The 14,943-nt window shown below is 34.2% G+C and overlaps 1 protein-coding gene across 1 annotated transcript; it reads left to right on the top strand.

Annotated features, from left to right (window-relative positions):
* The first annotated feature begins 11,518 nt into the window (after window positions 1-11,518).
* LOC108484605 (uncharacterized) lies at window positions 11,519-14,509 on the top strand. The gene is made up of 9 exons (XM_017788456.2): window positions 11,519-11,786; window positions 11,885-11,968; window positions 12,111-12,220; window positions 12,324-12,374; window positions 13,003-13,146; window positions 13,235-13,324; window positions 13,691-13,797; window positions 14,086-14,170; window positions 14,256-14,509. Exons 1-9 carry the CDS (start codon window positions 11,675-11,677, stop codon window positions 14,391-14,393), a joined length of 921 nt encoding a protein of 306 aa, XP_017643945.1. The 5' UTR covers window positions 11,519-11,674; the 3' UTR covers window positions 14,394-14,509.
* The last annotated feature ends 434 nt before the right edge of the window (window positions 14,510-14,943 follow it).

Genomic DNA, 14,943 nt, shown 5'->3' on the forward strand with positions numbered 1-14,943 from the left:
ATACACAAATCCAATGGCATAAATCATGGAATATTTAGGCAACCAAAACATCCACAAAACAAGGCCAAACCATGTCATTTCATTATCCATACTCAATACATTTACAACATCATATTTTGCCAAATCAAATCATTACCAAACTCACATTCTACAAGTTTCAATATGACTACTAATAACATGCATAATTTTACTTAGTTTTTCCTAGCATTCCAATGAGCCAATCTTAACCATTCAACAACCAAAACCATTAAGCCACATTCAACCATTTACCAAGCATTTATAAACCACATCACACAAGAGATAATTGCCCATGCATACATGTATAAATATATATAAGCTTACAACCAATTCAACCAAAATAAGCCAAGTTACATGGCAAAATACCACATCAAGCCTTTGATAATTACAAGCCAATATATTTGGCCAAATTCATAATCACACATATAACAAGATGACCAAGTCCCTATACATGCCATATTCTCAAAATATTTAAAATTATCGGTACCCAAAGTAACGATTTGATAGTGTGATGCGAACTCCAATAATCTCCAACTAGAGCTAGCTTGGTGACACTATAAAACATGGAAATAAAATGGAATAAGCTATATAGCTTAGTAAGCTCGTATAATAGAAATAAGCTAACCTTACCATACATTAACATGCAAGTATTATAACATGAGTTAATGTAATTTACCATATTCTCAAGATCATAATTCATTCCATCACAACTTACCTTAAGTTCATCATTTCCCGAATTTAATAATTGTAAGTCTTGTGCACATACTTGTACCACTCATTATGATTTCATACTTATTCTCATCTTCGTCATACCTAATGAACCACTCGGAATAATAATGTCAGATATTCGGGAAATCTTGCACACAAGGTGCCACATATGTAGCCATTGCTACCTCTAACTTGTATCACATATATGCTCGCTCTCGAGCCATTAATGGGCCTGCTCACACAAGCAGTCAGTCAAGACATAGCTACTCGGTGCTGCTCACACAAGCTGTCAAGTAACCGCAACATATGCCGGTATTCTCAGCCATCGATAGGACGTACAGGACCAACACCCGGATCACATAACATAAAACCCTAGTGACATGTCACTTGTATCCTAATCTATTCATAAGGTTCAATTAGGATTTCTCGCTTGTCAAATTATCGTCAAATGTGTCCGTAAGGTCGATTACACAATTCATGCATAAATTAAAGCATTTAAAACACATTTAAAGTAAAACTTATCTAACATACGAACTTACCTCGGTTACAAAAACGGCCAAAGAGATCTATTCGTCAATTACTTTGGTTTTCCCCCGATCTAGACCCGAACTTCATTTTTCTTGATCTATAATATCACATTTAACTTATTTAATCATCACATTATTTAATTAAGCCCAAAAACACATTATGGCAAAATTTATATTTTTGCCCCTAACTTTTCAACATTTTACAATTTAGTCTTTAGGCTCATAAAATGGATTTCCTTCAATTTATTTACAACCCAAGCCTAGCTGATTTTTATTTGTACTCACAACAGCCCATGTTTTTCATTTATTCACACTTTTCTACACAGTTTTATAATTTTTTTACAAATATGTCCCTATTTAACATTTTTATCAAAAATCACTTTACAAACGTTGTTTAACTAACAACGATCATGCATTTTCTACCATCAAGTCCAACATGGGTAAAATTTGATACTTTAACTTTCTTTCAAATTAGTCCTTGAAATAGCTAAATCAAGTTACAACAATCTAAAAAATATAAAAATCGTTAAAAAGGGACAAGAACGGACTTACAATTGAGCTTGAAAGCTTGGCCAAACCTTAGCTATGGTTCCTCCTCAAATTTTTGGCTAAGGGATGAAATTGAAGAAGATGGAGATGTTGTATTTAGTAAATTTTGTCTTTATTAGCCAATTTACTAAAATACCCTTAATGTATAACTTAAAATTTTTACCTAGCCATGTCCATTTTTGTCTATCCTAATGTATAATGGTCTAATTACCATTTAAAGACCTCCAATTTAGAATAGCAATTAGACACCTTTAACATATAGAACTCAAATTTTGCACCTATTGCAATTTAGTCTTTCTAGCTAAATTGAGCACTCAATCGCTAAAATTTCTTTACAAAATTTTTACACAATTATTCTATCATACTGTAGACCTTAAAATAATAATAAAATAAATATTTCTATTTTAGATTTGTGGTCCCGAAATCACAGTTCCAATTTGACCCAAAAACGTGCTGTTACATCTTTAACTTTTTCAACAAAATTTCAACAGAAGTAGAAGAATTGCCAAAAAGCCTACTATTCCTTTCATACAAAATAAAGTACATAATTGCATTCCATGCAAGTTTGAGTAGGCAAATAAGGAACAACTTACCTTTCAAACAAGAAATTGCCCAGTTAAATTCTTAAAGACACATACCAATAGACCACCTGATACCACATAAACCAAAAACAAGTTGCCACAAACCTCGAGAGTAAGCACACTAAAAGAAAATATGATTTTGAGACTTGGAAGAATCAAAACATAACAGACAACAATGATTAGAAACCATATCATGAGTAAACAATTTGTCGCGAGGGGGAAGTCTATTTAAGATAGCTATCCAAGCAATTGTAGAGTGTTTAGGCACATGGAGAGGGAACAAAAAGAGCTTATGCCAAGAGACCTTAGTTGTTTTAACTTGAATAACTTCCCATAGCTTATGAGTTGACACAATTGTCCCAATCAGAAAGCTTCTCGAAGAACTAATAGTAATATCCTTAAGCCACAAAAATCTCATTCAATTCCAACTACTAGCTAAGTTGGCAGCAACAAACCAATAAGAAGCACCTTTTAAAACATATTATTCGACCCAAACAACCCATAGGGAGCCTTCAGAAGCAAGTAAGGCTCAGATATGTTGTAAATACAAGCTTGGTTCCATTCAATAAAAATTTTCAAGCCAAGCATTCCTAAGACATTTGCAAACATAAAATATCCCATTTTACTCTAGCACCAAAAGTAAAAAAGTTACTACCTTTCCATAAAAACCTAGACCACAATTGGTCCACCTGTTGAAGAATGACATTTTGGCAATAAAAACTGTCTACACCAATAGGCCTGCTCACTGAATAGCACTACCTTTATCAGTTGGAGTCTGCCAGCATAACTAAGAAGCAAATGAGACTATTGAAGAATTTTAGCCACAATCTTCTCCACAAGTGGCTTATAATCAACACAAGAGAGCCTCCTAAAGACTAAGGAAATTCCAAGATAACAAACAGGGAGAGTTCCAGACTTACAACCAATAATATTTAAGATGTGAGACACCTCTTCATTAGATATCCTTGCAAAAAAAAAAAACTCATTCTTGGAGGCATTAAGCTGAAGACCATAAATAAAGTAGAATTCATCCAGAAGGCACCTTATCCCCAAAATAGAGTCCACATATCCCTTCACAAAAATCAAAAGATCATCTGCAAAAATTAGATGAGTAAATTTAACTTTACTATATTTAGGGTGAAACTTGAAGATACCATGGCGAGCAGCAATCTCCAACAGTTTAGACAACACTTCCAGAAAGGTGAAAGAGGATCTCCTTGCCGCACTCTATTTCCCCTTTAAAGTAGCCCACCAAACTGTCATTAAGTGAAATAGAAAAGTAAGGTAAGGTGATGCATGCCTCATGTAACACACCTAACCCTTATCCGTCACCAAAACAGGTTATAAAGCATTACCGGGCTTTTTCTATAAAACACAATCATTCCATGACAATTAACAAACATATCTAGAATCAATCATATATCATTTATATTGTCCCTTATATGAGCCCTCAAGCCCCAAAATACACTTTAGAAGTAAGTCAAGACTAAACCAGATACTCAAGAAATTTTTAGCGAAATGACAAAATTTTACTTAAGAGCAAGGGACACACGCCCATGTGGCCAGGCTGTGTGAGCCACACGGCCTGGAGACACGCCCATGTCTTAGGCCATGTGGGCATTCAATGTGAGGCACACGGCCGTGTCCCAACCCGTGTCCTTACCCATGTAACTCTCTGACTTGATTTACACGACCAACCACACACCCGTGTGCTAGGCCATGTGAAAGGTGCAGAGGCCACACAGACAAGTCACACGCCCGTGTGCTAGGTCGTGTGTTAAAACCTAGGCACTCTATTTTGAAATTTCAAGATGTAGGGGACACACGGCTAGACCACACGTCCATGTGCATGGCTATATTCACACACGGCTGAGACGCACGCCTATGTCTCTACACATGTGGAAAAAAATAGACCATATTAAGGTCATTTTTCTCACCCTTTTTTATGTCCACCTACACACAACTTTCAAAAACACTAATATATTCCAACCAAACAACTAATACAAGCCAAAATATGTATTAAACATAATATGTTATCCCAAAGCTCAATTGCCTAAACTCATCAAAATAACTCCATTCATTAGTTTACCAAAACTTACTACTAAACATATGCATACAAGCATTTTTGTATATTTATATGTGTCATTCACACCTCTATTTCAAGTTTATCTCTTTTCCAATCCAACCTTATACATGCCATATAAACCCTAAAAATGTATAATAAAATCTACCGGGTAATCTGAATAGTGTAGTCTGATGTGTTGATCCGATCTTCTGAACTTCTTGAAAATCTACAAAGAACATTAAATAACATAGGTAAGCTTAATAAAGCTTAGTAAGTTCATAGGCTTTAAATATAAATCTTACCAAACATACTAAATATTTCATTTAGACTAAGCATTTCACAAACATTTCCTGCCAATAACAACTTTGACTGATGAATTCAATTGATTGAGCTCAATAACAATAATTACTTAAGTTCTTCCACACTAATTCCATATAATACTTACCAATCATTGTCAAATTAGAGAACGTCTTACGAATTTGAGTACATCGTTTTCTTAAGGCTATAATCCAACTATGGTCTTACACATATATTGTCATGGCATTGCCATGGTCTTACATTCATAATGCCATAACCCAGTTATGGTCTTATCATCTGGATGCCATAGCCCAGCTATGGTCTTACACACACACACACACATATATATATACATATATATATATATATATATATATATATAAAGTGCTATGGTCCAACCATGGTCTGACGTTCACGATGACATAACTCAGTTTTGGTCTTTTCACTAAAATTCCATAGCCTAATTATGGTCTTACATTTAAATATTTCCATGGTCGAACCATGGTCTTATCCGTCAATTCATTTTGTGTCACGGAACGACCATACTCAATCCTGCGTTCTACTTAATTTGAACTTTCAATTCAATTTCCATATTTTTACAATAATCATAATTCAATAACAAAAAAAAATGAAATAATACATTATATCATTTCTAGAATAACAATTAATCATGAAAATCCAACCATATGAACTTACCTGTGCTAATTTGTAGAATTTGTTGTAATTCAAGCACTATTCAGCTAATTTTTCTTTTTCACGATTCTTCTTTGGGATCTTGATCTATAATATAAAATTATTCATTTATCAGCATCTAATTCAATCCTAATTCACTTCACAATTTATGTCATTCAATTTTCAAAATTACACATTTACCCCAAATTTATAGTTTTTACAATTTAGTCCCTTATCAATTTTCCCACCAATTGAGCTAATTTTTCTCAATTAGAAATTTCTATAATTATTTTAGGCTACTATACAACTTTTGATATTCATAATTTCGTACTAAACCCTAATTTTTAACCTTTTACAATTTAGCCCTAAAAATTAATTTATATTAAAATCACTTGATAAAATCATCACATAACAAAATTAAAGCTTAAATTCCATGTTAATTCATCATAAACACCCAGAACTTATCAATGGTAACTTTAAAAATTACCCATATAATCAAAAACTAATGAAATAGACAATTGGACCTAATTGTAAAAGTCTTAAAAACACAAAAATTACAAGACTAGAGCAAAAATTGAACTCACATGGTGCAATTATAAGAAAAACCAACTTAGAAGGACTCTTCAATGGCATTTTTGGCTGAGGAATTGTGAAGAATTGTCTAGATTTCTTTTAATTTGTTGTTTTATTTACTTAGTTTGTAAAATTTCCAATTTTACCCCATTTCTCTTAATTTCAGATTTTTTTCTTGTTAATGCCGCCCTATCCATACCATTTAGGTTAATTTTCTCTTTTAATCCTCCCTCATTTAACACTTGATCTATTTAATCACTTTAGCAAATTTTGCACCTTTTTCAGTTTAGTCCTTATTAATTAATTAACTATCAAAACGTTAAAATTTTCTAAAGAGACTTTAATACTAACTTATTGACACTCTGTAAATATTTATAAAAATATTTACGGCTCAATTTATGAAATCGAGATCTCTATACCTTGTTTTCGAGACTAATTAACCTAATAATTCTTTTAAATCACAAATTTCACTAATTCAAGAATGTTTCTAAAATCACACTTGACTCATAATTATTAAATAATGATAAAATTTCCAAATTCACTCGTCAGATTTAGTGATCTTGAACCACTATTTCCGACATCACTGAAAATTGGGTTGTTACACCTCAATCCAATTCCTAAAAATTTCTGGGAATTTTAGAGCCTTCAAAACCAAGAGAAGAAAACACCAATTGACTAAATCAAACTCCATCTGCAAGTCAATCTTGAGGGCATAACGAGGAGATATATTTTTTCTACCATAACCCCTCATTAGCTCATGAGCCAAAAGGGTGTTGGCAACTATACTTCTACCCCTTACAAAGGCAAACTAGCTCAAAGAAATAATTTCAGGCAAAAAAATAGATAGTCTATTAGCCAGAATCTTAAATATACCTTTACAAATTGTATTGCATCATGAAATTAGCCTAAATTGCTTAATGAGGGAAGGCTGAATACATTTGGGAACAAGGGCAATGGCAGTGGCATTAAAAGTAGGGAGCATTTTAGAGGCGTGAAAAAAATAATGAACCGCTGCGAGAACATCTGGCCCAACAGTACTCTATAAAGACTTATAAAACTTATTTGTAAAGCCATCAAAGCTAGGGGATTTGTCATTCCCTTGACTAAAAATAACTTCTTTAATTTCTTCATCAGTAATAGGTTTGACAAGTCTTGCTACACATGATCGAACAAAGATTGTTGTAAAAGATCAAACAAAAGTTGATCAGAGCAGGAAATAAAAGGATCAACCTCACCCAACAAGCCCTTGAAATAACCCACAACCTCATCAGACAGTTGAGTAAAGGAAGTAAGCTGGTTGCCTTCGGTATCCTATAAAGCCCGAATGGTAAACTTATTCTGTCTAACAGCGACAGCTACATGAAAAAACTGAGTGCTTTGGTCACCCTCAATAAGCCACTGCATCTTTGCTTTTATATACAAAAGCTAGCCTCTACCTTCTAAAGCACCCTTAATTCAGCTGAAGGGCCTCAACCTTCTGATGGACCTTAACAGGGCAGTTAATTGAAAGACTGAAAAGTTGTTGTGATTCAAGCTCAGCTCTCTTCTGTTGAACTTTCCTAAAAATATCACAAAAATAAACCTTATTGAAGTCCCTCAACCTACTTTTACACCTTTTCAATTTGAGAAAAAGGCACATCATGGGGTCACCTTAAATTGGAACCTGCCAAGACTCTGCAACAACAGAAAGAAAATCCTCATGCTGAATCTAAAAATTAAAAAAATTTAAAAGGATTTGAGGGTGTAGACAAAGACTTATCAAACCAAGCAATAGAGAAGTACTGATCTGAAACCACAGGCGCTAAGAATTCTGCCTGAGAAAGAGGATAAGCCAACAACCAGACAAGATTTATGAGGACCTTGTCAAGCTTCTTGACAATGAAATTAAGCTGTTGAAGATTTGACCAGGTATAAAAAGGTCCAACATACCCTAAATCTGTAACATCAAGTCTATTAACACAATCTTGAAATTCCCTTATGTTAGAAATGTAACATCCCGAAATAAGGCCTAGTCAGAATAGTAGTTTCGGGACCATAAATATGATATCAAAATATTTATTTTATGATTATTATGGGGTCTAGGATATGAGTATATGCATGTGTTAAAGTTTCATGAAGAAATTCTAAGTATAAGGTGTCCCATTGAAAATTAGGGACTAAATTGAATAAATTTCAAAACTTGGATTCTAGAAGCAATTTGTATGAAATTGCTTTATATTATGAATTAGAAGGTCTTGGAGAGCAATTTGCCCAAATTTTAAATTTTTGGACAAAAATGGGCTTGCATGGATAAAATTTTAAAGAAAGGGCATAAATGTATTTTGGTCATTAGGCATTTTAATGAAATAAAAAAGGAAAAATGGAGCAAAAATATGTCCATCTTCTTCCCATAGCTTTCAAAATTTGAAGGACACCATAGCTAGGATTTCTTCAATTTTCAAGCTCAATAGTAAATGCTCCCAAGCCCGCTTTTTCATGTTCTTTGTATTTTTGAAATCCCAGTAAGATTTCAACCCATATTTCGTGCTAGGGATCATGTTTGAAAATTTACCCATGCATGAGTTACTTGTATTTTGATGGATTATGGAGGGATATGAAAGATGAATGTGTATTAAACATCTTTTCCTAGTTGATTTTCATGAGAAACCCTTATAGGGACCATTTTGCAAAAGATGTAAATGTGTGGTAGAAATGAGAAAATAATGGATAATGTGGGCTACCATAAGAGATAAAAATGTTCGGCTAGGCTTGAGTGAGATAAAAATTGCATGTGTTTCATTATACGAGCCTAGGGACTAAATTGTAAAAAAATGTCAAAGGTTAGGGGCAAAACGGTCATTTGGATCGGGAGGTAGATATTAAACTTGAAATGTACAATGTGGGGTATTAATGAGTTAATTTTGCTGTTATAGACCCCGAAGAACAAATTCCGGAGGTCGATCGTGGTAAACGTAAGGTTTCAGAGTAACCGAAACACCATCCCGAAAGGAATACCAGGTAAGTTCAGATAACTTAAAGTAAATCCCTAATATGCATAATTGAATGATTTATGAATGCATGATGATTGCATTTATTATTAGCATGAAATATTATCGAAATGCATATTGATGGTAGAATGTGAAAAATGCCTCGGATGAGGTTGACAGAGGGAATTCGATGGATAAACCCTTATTGACATGTGAACTGAGATCCTGCATGTGTTGCAGTAAGGATTTAGAATTTGTGATCTCAAGTATGAAAAGGATCTAGCCCGGACGGGTGTTCTTTTGGATGATCGAGCCTCCCGAAGAATATATGTGCATTGGATTTAGCTCAGACGGGTAATTCGATTAGGGTCTGAATTTAGCCTGGACTGGTAATTCAGATCCGAGCTCACTAAGGGTGTTTGTCGTTATAAGAGATTTAGTCTGGACTGGTAATCTTGACAATACCTTATGAGTTCATATAATGGATGATTTAGCTTGGACTGGTAATCCTGCCATATGATGTGAGGTTCGCGGGAATGTATATATGAAATGATCATTCGTGTGAATTGACAGATAATGCGTATTCCATCGAGATTTCCTAGAAACTCAATGAGATTAACATGGGATATATATGTGTGAATGAAATGTTGAATGATGAGCTCATCTAGTTAAATTACATGATACATGATTATGTGACTAACTTATTAATTGAGTGCATGTGATAGGAAATTATTTCATAATGGATGATTTCATGAATTAAGTATGGATGTATGCTAATTACTCGGTAAGTTTACTTTCCGGTTATTCGAGCTTACTAAGCATGAAAATGCTTACCCCCTCTCTTTTTCCTGTTTTACAGAGCTCGAAGACTCATAAAGATTGGAAGACGGTTGGAGAAGCAACACACTATCAACTAGTCAAGCTTTGGTATAAAGACACTTCTATTTTGTTAATGGCATGTATAGGGCTCTGAGTATTTTGTCATATGTGTCATTTGAATTTCCGAATGAAGGCATGTAAAGATGCATTCATCTTTTTGTATAAGGCCATGGAAATTGGCATATTTAAAAGTAGGCTATGATCTGCCTATATATGCTTGTTTATGCTCTATTATGATGGGTTGCTGCAAGTGGCAATGAGTTCAAGAACGAGCCAAATTTTGAATGTGCTACAATCACATAAGAACCTATAAATACTAGATGGGAAATAACCTTTTTGTATGAAACCAATGATACGAGGTTTCCATCCAACTATTTTCATTAAGATTATTTACAAGCGTAAAATTATATTTTTTCTCAAACTTGATAACCACTGGGCACAAGTAGTAGAAATGGGTGACTGAAGGCTTGGAAAATAGCCTAATAAAGTCCACATGGTTGGACACACGGGCGTGTGTCTAGGCCGTGTGTGATACACGGTTCCCTCTCATGGGCGTGTGCTATGGCCGTGTGTCCCCTACACTTGAAATTTTAGCTCAAAATTGTGCACGGGTAGGCCACACGGGCGTACGCCACGGCCGTGTTAAAATGACAGTTTCGTGCATGGGCAAGCAACACGGGCGTGTTTCATGGCCGTGTTAATAAGCGTGCCCCAAGATACATGGGTGTGTGAGTCCACACGACCCACCTACACGGGCATGTGTCCCTTTATGTTAAGGAAAATTTTCTGAGGAGCCCAAGGTTAATCGAACGTGCCCGTATTTGACCCGCATTGCTTTCCGATATGTTATAGGTCTCGAAGGCCTATACAAGAGACGAGATGTTCATGATTGAAAAGTTTTAAATTCAAATGAAATTTTGTGATCCAAGTTAGTATACTGAAAGTGTAAAGTTCCGGTAATGCCTCGAGCCCTGTTCCGATGTTGGATTCGGGCTAGGGGTGTTACAAGAAAAACTACCTTGAGTACCATTGAAGCTCGAACTTTCAAAAGGTATTCTCTTTATGTATCCTTAAAGGTATTCTCTTTATGTATCCTTACTCTTGAAGCCTTTTTTATTAAGATTTTTTTTAGTAAAAAAAAAATTAAGCCTTGCATAGTAGTGCTATATTCTTAGTATAATTTAAAATTAAATTTTTTCTTTCAAAACAAGTTTTAGAAATGATTTCAAATAAAATTATCAAAACAAAAAAATTTACAAAATAATCCAAGACTTAGCTTTTAAAAAAGCTCAATTCATTTTCTAAAATTCATTTTTCAGAAGGTTAAACAAATACAACCTTAACGTTAGTAAAAATTTATTGAAACTTAAATTTTTATTATTTATTACTCAAAATTTAATAATATTTATGCATTAACTGGTCTACAATGTTTCTATCAATGAGTTCGAAATTGAGTGAAACAAGTAATGCAATCAATACAGATCAAAATTTTCACGGGTGCTGAACAAGAGTTCATTATTTTGTTTTCTACCAAAAAGGTATGTACCGGCCGATATGATCCAACTAGTGCGAAACCAACTACATTGATTAGGCAGCCCAACTTTCTTAGCAATTGGTCCATTGATGATCCCGTGCCATTCAGCCCAATTTCCCGCCATCAGCCTGGTCTATTCTAATTCAATTCAGCACAGCCTGGCCCATTCTCATTCAACATTCCAAATTAATCCTCTACCTTTCTTGCCGTTTTCTACCAGCAACTCTTTTCAAAAACCCTAAACCCTAACAAAAGTCAGGGTTGGTAGTCGCTGTTTTGATTATCTTACATTAACGTAAATAAAAATGTTGAGAAGGAACATTCGATTGAGGAGAGAGTATTTGTACAGGAAGAGCTTGGAAGGCAAAGAGCGTTTGCTTTATGAGAAGAAACGGAAGATCAAAGAAGCCCTTGAAGGTACTTTTTTTTTCTCTTTTTTCTTTTCTTTTTTTTAATCAAAATCTAATTTCAATTTTCAATTTTTAGTTTTGGTTTTTTATTTTGCTTCCTTGTAGAGGGAAAACCCATTCCAACTGAACTCCGGAATGAGGAGGCCGCGCTTCGCCAAGAAATTGACCTTGAAGATAATTACACTTCCAGTAATGTTTATTATTTATTTTAATTTTTTTTGTAATTTGGATGTTTGTTTTCTTTTGTTATGCTCTGAGCTAAAGAAAAAAAAAAAACCCTCTTTTGGGATTGGTGTTGATACATGACTGCTTAATTTTGGAATATTTTTAGTTCCCAAAACTCATATTGATGATGAATATGCAAATGCAACTGTACGAGATCCTAAGATTTTGCTGACAACATCTCGTGATCCAAGTGCTCCTCTTATACAGTTTGTTAAGGTTGGGTTCTCCATTTTGGTGATAAATAAATTTTGCCCTGATATTTGCGTGAGAGTTTAACCACTGATTGAATTCCTATGGCATGCTTTTCACTTTCTTGTAGGAATTGAAGTTTGTCTTTCCTAATGCAGAGCGAATGAATCGTGGTGGCCAGGTTAGTGCATCATTGCTTTGTTTGTCCATCTATGCTTTCTTCTTTGGGTTCCTATTGGTTTTCTTATTGTTATGATTCTTGTGCTGAATTGTTGGCAAGTCTTTGTTTTTGATCTTGAGGATTATGATACATATGTATAAGTACTATCGTTTTTGGCACCGGTTTTATTATCAGTAATTGTGGCTAAAGTCGATATTCATTTATTTGACATAGACTTGTATATATAAATAACTGTAGAATTTGTAAGTTGAACATTCCATTTAATCCCTTTTCATTGAACCATTGCACCATTAGACTTCTGGATGCAATTTTCTTATGGCAAGCTTTTGAGCTGCTCTTTTCTCCAAATTGTAATTGATTTGTGACTTTCACCTTTTAATAGAATAACTGCTGAAAGCTTTTTCAGTTTCTACTTTGTTGTCCTTGAAATTTTCTACAGCAAGTTATTTATACTGCATAATGTTAATATTTAACAATGCTTTCGTCAGTTCTGCTAGTTTTTATCTATATAGTGAACACCGACACCCTTTTTTTGTATGATAAATTTATTAACTTATTTGACGTCAAACTGGTTTTCTAGTGAAAATAAGAAAGTGATTGTCTATGCCATTCTTTTTCTTATTTGCAGGTTATATCTGAAATTATTGAAAGTTGCCGTGCGCATGAGTTTACAGATGTAATTTTGGTTCATGAACATCGGGGTATACCAGATGGTTTGATTATAAGTCATCTACCTTTCGGTCCCACAGCATACTTTGGGTTACTCAATGTGGCAAGTATTTGATGACTCTACCTTGCGTCGGCCTTTATCTCTTCTTCTATTTCTGTTCTTGTTTTCTTAATCTAATATTTCTCTCTAGGTTACAAGACATGAGATTAAAGACAAGAAAGCCATCGGAACAATGCCCGAGGCTTACCCTCATTTGATTCTTGATAATTTTAAAACCAAGGTATCCTTGTTGCTTTACCTGTACACTTATGAAGCATATGATTTAGTTGGGTACGATATATTATATATATTGCATACTTGAACCTTTTGGGGTTACTGCTTTTAATGGTTTTACATGTGTGCCACTTATGTCTAATAGTTGGTTATGTAACAAAGCCTGTTCTGTGCTCAAATATCCTTAAAAAGGTGTTTCCATCTTGCATCTGTTGCATGTTTCTGTATGTTGATACACAGATTATAAGGATGCGTATGTAGCTTTGATGAAATTCTGTGATTAATAATAATTCTTTCCTTTTTGGCCAAGAGTAATCTTTTTTGTTGCTGACATGCCTTTTCTTTTTCTTTTTTTTTCAATTTATTTTGGCAGCTGGGTGAAAGAACAGCGAACATTCTAAAACATTTATTCCCTGTGCCAAAGCCTGATACAAAACGTATTGTGACTTTTGCTAATCGGTCTGACTATATTTCATTCAGGTTAGTTCTCTTCTGTAGATTTTGTTGTATTCTTTAGCATTAAAAGGGTGATATTCATATCAATATGTGAATAGTAAGGAACCACTGAACTTGATCATGCATGCTTTAGAACTCTCAGTCAATCGCTTCTCAAAACCTCGAAGTGAGTCAACTTGTCAGTTGTAGGTTTAAAGTTATGTAATGGTTTTCACAGTGGCCATCCTCTAGTGACAACATAGATTGTTCCACCTCATGCTTCTACATAATGAAATGTTCACTCTCACTCATTGATATCATGTAAACATGCAGGCATCATATCTATGAGAAGCCTGGAGGTCCTAAATCAGTTGAGTTAAAGGAGATTGGTCCGAGGTTTGAATTGCGGCTTTACCAAGTAATCATTGTGCCATTTCAATAGGTTATTAGCAGTGGGTGCTTCATATTGCAGTTTAAATTCAACTCCTTTGCTTATGTTGCAGGTAAAATTAGGAACAATGGAGCAGAGTGAAGCCCAGATTGAATGGGTTATTAGACCATACATGAACACAACCAAGAAACGCAGCTTCATTGGGAACGAGCCAGAACCAGATGATAAAAGAAAGAGAAATAAAGCTTGAAATTTGTCATTTTCTCGTTATTATGTTGTTTTGGTTAGGCTTTCATTTATGTTTTTAAGCTTGTTTGAATTATTAACATTTCATATCAATTTTAATTTACAGAAACAATTATGTTATGAAGGATTACAGGCAACTTCACTCAGTTCTTCCAGGCTAGTTTCCTATGGACCACCAATGCACATTCTCTATATTCATTTGGTAAAAGACAAGTCTAAAACCGTAACGTAACACAAAACCTCCTGATATGTATTTTGGATTGTATTTTAGTTCTTGTATTGAAAAATTGGGTTGGGTAAATTGGTACTTGTTCGTTGGATGAGTGAGCAAATGTTTTATTTGTAAGCTATAATAACAAATTTAATCTTCAATTTTTTTACTTTTATTCAATTTTATCCCAATCCTTCTTTACTAAATAATAATTTTCCAAAACTTGTAATGAATGTTCCAATAAATTTTAGTGATTTTTTCAACAAAAGTATATCACATAATATTTCTTTTAAGATTTTGGAAAAAAAAAAACAACCCTACTTAAAACAGGGAAGGAGATGGA

The sequence above is a fragment of the Gossypium arboreum genome, chromosome 6 (assembly GCF_025698485.1).
Source record: "Gossypium arboreum isolate Shixiya-1 chromosome 6, ASM2569848v2, whole genome shotgun sequence".
Classification (NCBI taxonomy): domain Eukaryota; kingdom Viridiplantae; phylum Streptophyta; class Magnoliopsida; order Malvales; family Malvaceae; genus Gossypium; species Gossypium arboreum.

What these genes read in the sequence shown, in the direction of transcription:
- LOC108484605 (XM_017788456.2), top strand. Translation starts at nt 11,675, where the DNA reads ATGTTGAGAAGGAACATTCGATTGAGGAGAGAGTATTTGTACAGGAAG. An exon ending in ACTTTGGGTTACTCAATGTG is followed by an intron (nt 13,147 to 13,234) that starts GCAAGTATTTGA and finishes ATTTCTCTCTAG; the next exon opens with GTTACAAGACATGAGATTAA. An exon ending in TTGAATTGCGGCTTTACCAA is followed by an intron (nt 14,171 to 14,255) that starts GTAATCATTGTG and finishes CTTATGTTGCAG; the next exon opens with GTAAAATTAGGAACAATGGA.